Below are 8,254 nucleotides of genomic sequence, written 5' to 3' on the forward strand. Positions count from 1 at the left end.
TCGAATACCCATGTAACGTTTAGAAAATCTATCTATTCAATTTTACGTAGATTTATTATTTAACTAAAATATCAAAAGAAAAAATCAATGAATCCAAACTTAACGGATGACTCAAGCAAGGCCCCACTTATCCATCCCATCTCAACCACACCACCACTTTCTCTTCTCGATTTCTCATCTATTGTTCAATAACTCCTGATAAATTAATATCCCACGATAAAATTATAAACTAATACATAAAACGAAAGCGACACTTAAAATTAAAAAAATGATAAATAAATATGGCAGGTGCCTCCGTGGCGTAACTGAACTCGAATATTCAACCAAATTTCAATCACTCATTTCAAATCCGCCAAACAGTATACTCACGTCATCTCCCACTTCCCAAATGATAAGCAGTATAGCTTATAGCATTCCACTTTAAACGCAATGATAAGCGGATGTACTTATATTTTTGATAAGACCAGTAGAAAATGGTAGACTCTTCTGCCAAAATACGCATCGAAGATCGCGAGACTAAGTCCCCCCCACCCCAACTTTCTCTTTTCCTTCTTTCTCTCTCTTTCTATCTTCTTCGCATCCTTGGAAATTTATACATTGGACTTTTGCTGAAAACCCTAGAAATACAGCTGATTTTGTTGAGTTTAGGTGCTTTGATCTCGGTTTTTGGGACTTTGTTGATGATAATTTGTTTCAATGTCATCACTTAGTAGAGAATTGGTGTTTCTCATACTTCAATTTCTCGAAGAGGAGAAGTTTAAGGAGGCTGTACACAGGTATCTCTCTCTTTCTAATATATCTCCTCAGGTGATGTGTAAATTTCAAGGAAGAAATTGTTTAAATCGTTTTTGTGTTTTTATTATAATTTGTTTGTGAGGTTCAATTTGTCTGGATGTACTTGTTTCGCTGTTGCGACATCTGTTTCCATTTCGAGATATAATGAGTAACAAAAACGTAAATTCTCACCCGAACTTTTTGGATTCTGTATTTGACGAATATCGAAGCTTGAACTGTGATGCACGGATTAGTAATCGGAGTTTTTGACTAGTTTATTGTGTGCTTTTGTGGGGAAATGTTGGATGGGTTTATCAATTAGATTTTCGTGTTACCTATTTTGCGATGAAGCTAGATTCTAGCGTTAAATCAGTGTGATTAGATGTTTATTACAGTTACGTGTTTGTGTAGGCTTGAACAAGAATCTGGATTTTACTTTAATGTTAAGTATTTTGAGGAGAAAGTTCATGCTGGCGAATGGGATGAAGTTGAGAAATACCTGTCTGGATACACCAAGGTTGATGATAACCGATACTCAATGAAGATTTTCTTTGAAATCAGAAAACAGAAGTATCTTGAAGCTCTTGATAGGTAAGACTAGACTGAATCCTTCCTGTTGAATATGGTGATTGATATGTTAATCTAAGTTGAGACTACCTATGTTGTGAATCATGAATTTATGATTGTACCTGACTTTACTAGGCAAGACAAGCCCAAGGCAGTTGAGATATTGGTAAATGATCTGAAAGTCTTCTCAACATTCAATGAAGATTTATTTAAGGAAATTACACAGCTCTTGACACTTACGAATTTCAGGTAATGTGCTCCTTTTGCCTCAAGTTTCCAGTTTATTATGATTCATTGTTCATTTACTGATTAAACTTTTTGACTACAGGGAAAATGAGCAGCTATCCAAGTATGGTGATACTAAAACAGCTCGTAGCATCATGTTAGTAGAGCTTAAAAAGCTAATAGAAGCAAATCCCCTTTTCCGAGAAAAGCTTGTTTTTCCTACCTTGAAGTCATCAAGATTGAGGACTCTGATTAACCAAAGGTAAGACTTCATTTATCTGTTAGTTGTTTAAATTGGTATTATATAATAATGATTTTGTGCTCTATGATCTATCCAGTTTAAATTGGCAACACCAGCTGTGTAAGAATCCAAGGCCAAATCCAGATATCAAGACTTTATTCATAGACCACTCATGCACACCGGCAAATGGCAATATCGTACCTACACCTGTCAATCTTTCACCTGCTGCAGTCACGAAACCCAGTGTTTATACATCGCTTGGAGCACATGGTGTATGATGCCTTTTTTATATTAATGACCTTCTTGCCCCTAGGTTATGTACTCTTCTAAGTTCTAATAGATTGTTTGCATGAAATTACATTGCAGCCCTTTCCCCCTGCTGCAGCCAATGCAAATGCTAATGCTTTAGCAGGTTGGATGGCAAATGCTGCTGCTTCTTCTTCTGTCCAGGCAGGTGTTGTTTCTGCATCATCTTTAGCTGCTCCACCAAATCAAGGTTAGGGTTTCACATTGAGTTCTTTGCATACAAGTTGGTTGTGTATTAGTCTTACTCTAACACTATCCATAACTGGTGGTTATAACGAGTAAGTCTATGCATGATTTGACTAGTAATCAAAAACTATGTAGTCAAAGTTTATTTGATGGGAAAAGCAATAGAAATTTAGTAATTTTCATATGTGATCTAGTATCCTTTTTGAAACGTGCTGCAACACCCCTTACAACACTTGGTATGGCGGAGTATCAGAGTCCTGATCATGAACAATTAATGAAACGTTTGCGGCCTACCCATCCAGTTGAAGAGGTAACACTAACATTAAAGAACATCTGCATATTCCATGTCTTATTGCATGAATTCCCATGAAGTTTATCATGTATGCCACACATATCTTCAGGTTACATATCAATCTACACGACAACAAGTGTCATGGTCCATGGAGGACTTGCCAAGAACTGTAGCCTTTAGCATGCATCAAGGATCAACTGTAACAACCATGGATTTTCATCCTTCTCATCAAACATTGCTTCTTGGTATGAATATGATGGTTAATTGTATTAGTATCCCCTCTTGAAACATAGAAGGTGTGTGTGTGTGTTTCTTACTTATTAATTTCAATCTTCTAGTTGGATCTGTGAATGGTGACATCACGATTTGGGAAGTTGGTTCGCGTGAGAAACTGACATCAAAATCGTTCAAGATATGGGACATGTCAACTTGCTCTTTGTCCTTTCAGGTTTGACTATATTTTGGAGACCATTGACCTCTCATGTTTTGTTGTTGAATGTAAATACTCACTTTCCTTTGTTGTGCAGGCCTCATTTGCCAAAGATGCACCCATGTCTGTGAACCGTGTTAAATGGAGTCCAGATGGAAATATTATTGGTAGGTATGTTTTTATTTTCTTAAAGTTGTAGGTCTGAAGTTAATAATTGTGATGCCACATTATCACAGGTGTGGCTTTCAGTAAACATTTAATCCATTTATATGCTTATGGTGCGCCAAACGATTTACGCCAGCAGTTAGAGGTGAGTTGACTTGAGATAATGCTGACATTTTGCCAGCTCAGCAAAGGAAAGTGATCATACTTTTGAAACTGCTATTTTATTTTTTCATGCAGATTGATGCTCATGTTGGAGGAGTGAATGACTTGGCCTTTGCTCATCCAAACAAACAGCTGTGTGTTGCTACTTGTGGGGATGATAAGTTAATAAAGGTGTAAATGCTAAATAGTTTCTAGAACCTTGTATAATTTAATAAAAAACAAGAAAATATCTATCTCTCTTTTTCTTCTGGAAAGAAACTAACAGGGAAATGGATCAGGTGTGGGATTTAACTGGACGGAAACTATTCAATTTTGAAGGACATGAAGCACCAGTTTACTCTATATGCCCTCATCAGAAAGAAAATATTCATGTATATCACGATATACATACATACATACATACATACACACAGTTGATATCTACAAATTATCATTCAGCTGTAATTTTTGTTTTTCAGTTCATATTTTCAACTGCAATTGATGGTAAGATTAAGGCATGGCTGTATGACAACATGGGATCTAGAGTTGACTATTCTGCCCCTGGTCATGGCTGCACCACCATGCTATACAGTGCTGATGGCAGTCGGTAATATAATTTGTTTATTGATAAAAAATGTTCATTGTAAATTGTAATGCTCTTAACTGTTTTGTAACGCCTTGTTCCAGATTGTTTTCTTGTGGAACAAGTAAAGAAGGGGAGTCTTTTCTTGTTGAATGGAATGAAAGTGAAGGAGCACTTAAGAAGACTTATACTGGTTTCAGAAAGAAATCAAGTGGCGGTGTTGCACATTTTGACACAACTCAGAACCACTTTTTGGCTGTTGGAGAAGAAAACCACATAAAGTTTTGGGACATGGATAGCATCAATATTCTCGCTACCACAGATGCTGATGGTGGACTCCCGGTTAGTAATAGTAAATTTCTTTTTCTTTTTCCACAATTATTTTGTTATATCAATACATATTTAAATGATTATTATTTCAGATTTTCCCACGCTTGAGGTTCAACAAGGAAGGTAATCTTCTTGCTGTTGCTACTGCTGACAATGGGATCAAGATTCTTGCAAATGCTTCTGGCTTGAGGTCTGTAAGAGCAACTGAAGCCCCCCCGCCTTTTGAAGTATCAAAGTCTTCAGTTGAACCAGCTGCAATTAAAGTGTGTGTTGTGTTAACTGATTTAACATTTTTGTTAATGTGATATTTATCAAGCTGTTCATGTTCTATGATGGATCAGATACCTACCTCTTCTGCTATTGCTACTCCTAGTGCTGTTAACTGTAAACTGGAGAAAACCTCACCTGTCAGACCTTCCACCTTTCTCGTGAGTCAACTCAACTATACTTTACTTCCTTCTCCTCCCAAAAAAACGTATCCAATATGCTTGGAGCCCATATGCTCTCATTGATTGGTTTATTATAGGCATAGAAAGGTAGGGGTAAATGCAATAAATATATAGCAATGTACTTTCATTGATTTGTTTATTATATCATACTTTTTTTATTACAGCATTGTAATTTGAAAACTCTTCCAAATTATAGCATTTTAATTTGAAGTATAATGCTATAATTGGATAGAATTCTCATACTAGAATGCCTTAATAAGCAAAAATAAAAAGTACAATGCTTTAATAGAAAGAAATGGAAGTAAATTCCCTTGTTTTTTATATCATAATCATATTACTTTCATTTGTTCCTATTACAACGTTGTACTTTGAAAATCTACCCAATTATAGCAATGTCCTTTAAAATCTACCGAATTGTAGCAATGTCATCCAAAATGCATAGCAATTTTCACAACTATATTTTGGTAAAGTTTTCAAAGTATAACGTCCTAATAATAAAAAAAAAAATTGAAAGTATGTAGCCATTTTTTGTGTTTAGCCCTAGAAAGTTATACAAATGCTTCTGATTCCTGTGCATCTTGGTTGATCTTATGTTTAGAATGGTGATTCTGTGGGACAAAGCTTAGAAAAGGCAAGGAATCTGGATGATGTAACTGATAAGATGAAACCATGGAAGTTGACAGAGATTGTAGATGCTGCCAACTGCCGCCTAGTCACCATGCCAGACAGCTCAGATGCCTCCAATAGGGTAGGTATAATAAGAAAAGAAAAGAAAAGTTTTTCATGATAATTTTGTTGCATGCTAGATTACAAGATAGATAACTATGTGCGTGCAGGTTGCTCGACTTCTTTATACAAATTCTGGAGTTGGGGTTGTAGCCCTTGGATCAAATGGTGTTCAAAGGCTGTGGAAGTGGGCTCGCAATGAACAAAATCCAACTGGAAAAGTATTGCCATTAATTACACTATTCATCATTTTGTTATCTATTATTTCTCTAGGGTTAGGGTTAAATACAAGAAATAGCAATCTACTTCTTTGAAAATCTATTCAGTTATACTATAGCAATGTCATCCAAACACAAAACAATTTTCACTGCTATGATTTCATATATTTGAAAGAAAAAAAAAAGTTTAGATTTTCCAAAATATGATTTTGCCTTGATAAGAAAAAAGATGGATGGATGTACAATGTTGTAATAGAAAGAAATGAATGTTGGATGCTATACAAAAGTACATTGCTATTGCTTTGCATTGAGTGTATTTAATTATTATCATCCTTATTTTATATTTAATGATTATTAATTTGCTCTGATGTTTAAAGGCCACTGCCAATGTTATTCCACAACATTGGCAACCAAACAGTGGTCTTCTTATGACAAACGATGTGACAGGTGTGAACCTTGAAGAGGCAGTTCCATGCATAGCACTCTCAAAGAATGATTCTTATGTGATGTCTGCTTCAGGTGGGAAAATTTCATTGTTCAACATGATGACATTCAAGGTATATGTAAAAACTATCTTTAAAATATATTCAATTATGCACATCCTAATTTTTATATTTTTAGGTCATGACAACCTTTATGCCACCTCCACCTGCTTCAACCTTCCTAGCATTTCATCCTCAAGATAACAATATTATTGCTATTGGTATGGAGGATTCAACAATTCACATATACAATGTTCGGGTGGATGAGGTGATTATTTATTCTAATTATTTTGTTTTTGGGTCGTTGAAGTAATGTAATTAATTGGTTATGGCTGGCTTGTTAGGTGAAATCAAAGCTGAGAGGTCATCAAAAGAGGATAACCGGGCTTGCTTTTTCTACCCATTTGAAAATATTGGTTTCGTCAGCTGCCGATGCTCATGTGAGTTTTTGTAGGGGCTAAATGCAATTAGTGTGTGTGTGTGTGTGTGTGAGTTGGTATATTATGAGATTTTAGTATGCAGATTTGTTTTTGGAGCATTGATTCATGGGAAAAGAGGAAAATGGTACAAATACAACTGCCTCCTGGTAAGTCAGCTACAGGTGACACTCGAGTCCAGTTCCACTCCGATCAGACACAATTGCTTGTGTCCCACGAAACACAGTTGGCACTATACGATGCTTACAAGATGGAACACATACGTCAGGTATTGAAACCCACCCTAAACCCCCTATATGTTTCTACTCTAGGGTTCAGTAATTAGTATGATACTATAACATAACTATGTCTTGTCTTGTGAATGAATGTGTTGCAGTGGATCCCACAAGACAACCTTTCAGCACCCATATCTTATGCTTCATACTCATGCAACAGTCGACTAGTCTATGCTTCCTTTTGCAATGGCAATATCGGTGTATTTGATGCCGACAACTTAAAACTAAGATGCCGCATTGCCCCTTCTGTATATATACCACTACCACCATCGCTATCAAACGGGTAACAACATCGAATCTTAACCACAGTTCGTTAGTTAGTTCTTGTGTGGTGCTATATATCTTTGCAGAAACAAACCACGGTTCAAGTCTCATTAGCTCCAGTAGGGGAGTTTCAGTAGCCACCTAAAATCTAATGTGTAGCTATTTACATCTCACGTGATGCTTGTAGAATAACGGTTTTGTATGTTTTATGTTTTATGCAGAAATCAAGGACCGTACCCAGTTGTGGTGGCGGCGCATCCGCAGGAGCAAAATCAGTTTGCGGTGGGAATGTCGGATGGAGCTGTTAAGGTAATAGAACCTTTGGAATCAGAAGGAAAATGGGGTGTAAGTCCACCTGATGAGTAGTGTTATATAGATTATTATATTGTTATTATTTAAGATAGGAATGTGGCGTGTTTATAATAATCTTCCATCTCCCTAGTGGTTGGTTAATTTTTATGAATTTATTCATTAATCAAAAGCATAATGCCTATTTTATTCGCTAATTCTCTTATGTGTATATGGAATGTGTATGAATTGTGATGCTCCGAACCTTCACCGTCAAGAATGGTGTAATGGGCTCTAGTTGTTTTTGAAACGATTCTTGAAGTTTGTTAGTTTTCAAAAACATGTATAAAACTATTCTGTAAGTTTATTCAGGATTGAATTCATTTGAATCTAGTAAAAAATAGATATTATAGGAACAATTTATGATATTTTTACAATTTTTTATAAATTAATAAAATAATGAATGATATGACAAATATTATTGTAAACAAACTTTTTATTAAACAATTTGTTTAATATTTTAGAATATCTTACAAATGAAAATTAAATATATAATATGAAAATAAGTACAAAATCCAAATTATTCTTAAGAAAGCCTCAAAACATTACAAAAAAGATAGAAGTAGGGCTGTAAACGAACACGAACAAGGTTTTGTTCGTGTTTGTTCGTTTAAGTTAGCCGAACAACAAACGAACACGAACAGATAAACGAACGAGATTTTCTTGTTCATGTTCGTTCGTTTAACAAATTACTTTGTTCATGTTCGTTCATTTATGTTCGTGAACATGCTAAACGAACAAACATAAACGAACAAAGATAAAAAACACAATTGAACATATATAAACATAAACGAACATATAATATGGCAATATAA

At 35.3% G+C, this 8,254-nt stretch overlaps 1 protein-coding gene across 1 annotated transcript; it reads left to right on the forward strand.

Moving 5' to 3' along the window:
- The first annotated feature begins 491 nt into the window (after nucleotides 1–491).
- On the forward strand, nucleotides 492–7,597 carry LOC145005019 (topless-related protein 3-like). The gene is made up of 25 exons (XM_078964054.1): nucleotides 492–776; nucleotides 1,186–1,365; nucleotides 1,477–1,590; nucleotides 1,670–1,828; nucleotides 1,905–2,079; nucleotides 2,174–2,303; nucleotides 2,494–2,609; nucleotides 2,701–2,836; nucleotides 2,930–3,039; nucleotides 3,119–3,188; nucleotides 3,258–3,331; nucleotides 3,424–3,519; nucleotides 3,627–3,719; nucleotides 3,807–3,934; nucleotides 4,015–4,252; nucleotides 4,333–4,503; nucleotides 4,582–4,668; nucleotides 5,288–5,437; nucleotides 5,526–5,636; nucleotides 6,011–6,190; nucleotides 6,255–6,383; nucleotides 6,460–6,555; nucleotides 6,638–6,820; nucleotides 6,929–7,110; nucleotides 7,313–7,597. The coding sequence occupies exons 1-25, from the start codon at nucleotides 697–699 to the stop codon at nucleotides 7,455–7,457; spliced, it is 3,333 nt and encodes a 1,110-aa protein (XP_078820180.1). The 5' UTR covers nucleotides 492–696; the 3' UTR covers nucleotides 7,458–7,597.
- Nucleotides 7,598–8,254: the final 657 nt, after the last annotated feature.

The sequence above is a fragment of the Lactuca saligna genome, chromosome 7 (genome assembly GCF_052625555.1).
Source record: "Lactuca saligna cultivar CGN05327 chromosome 7, ASM5262555v1, whole genome shotgun sequence".
Taxonomy (NCBI): Eukaryota; Viridiplantae; Streptophyta; class Magnoliopsida; order Asterales; family Asteraceae; genus Lactuca; species Lactuca saligna.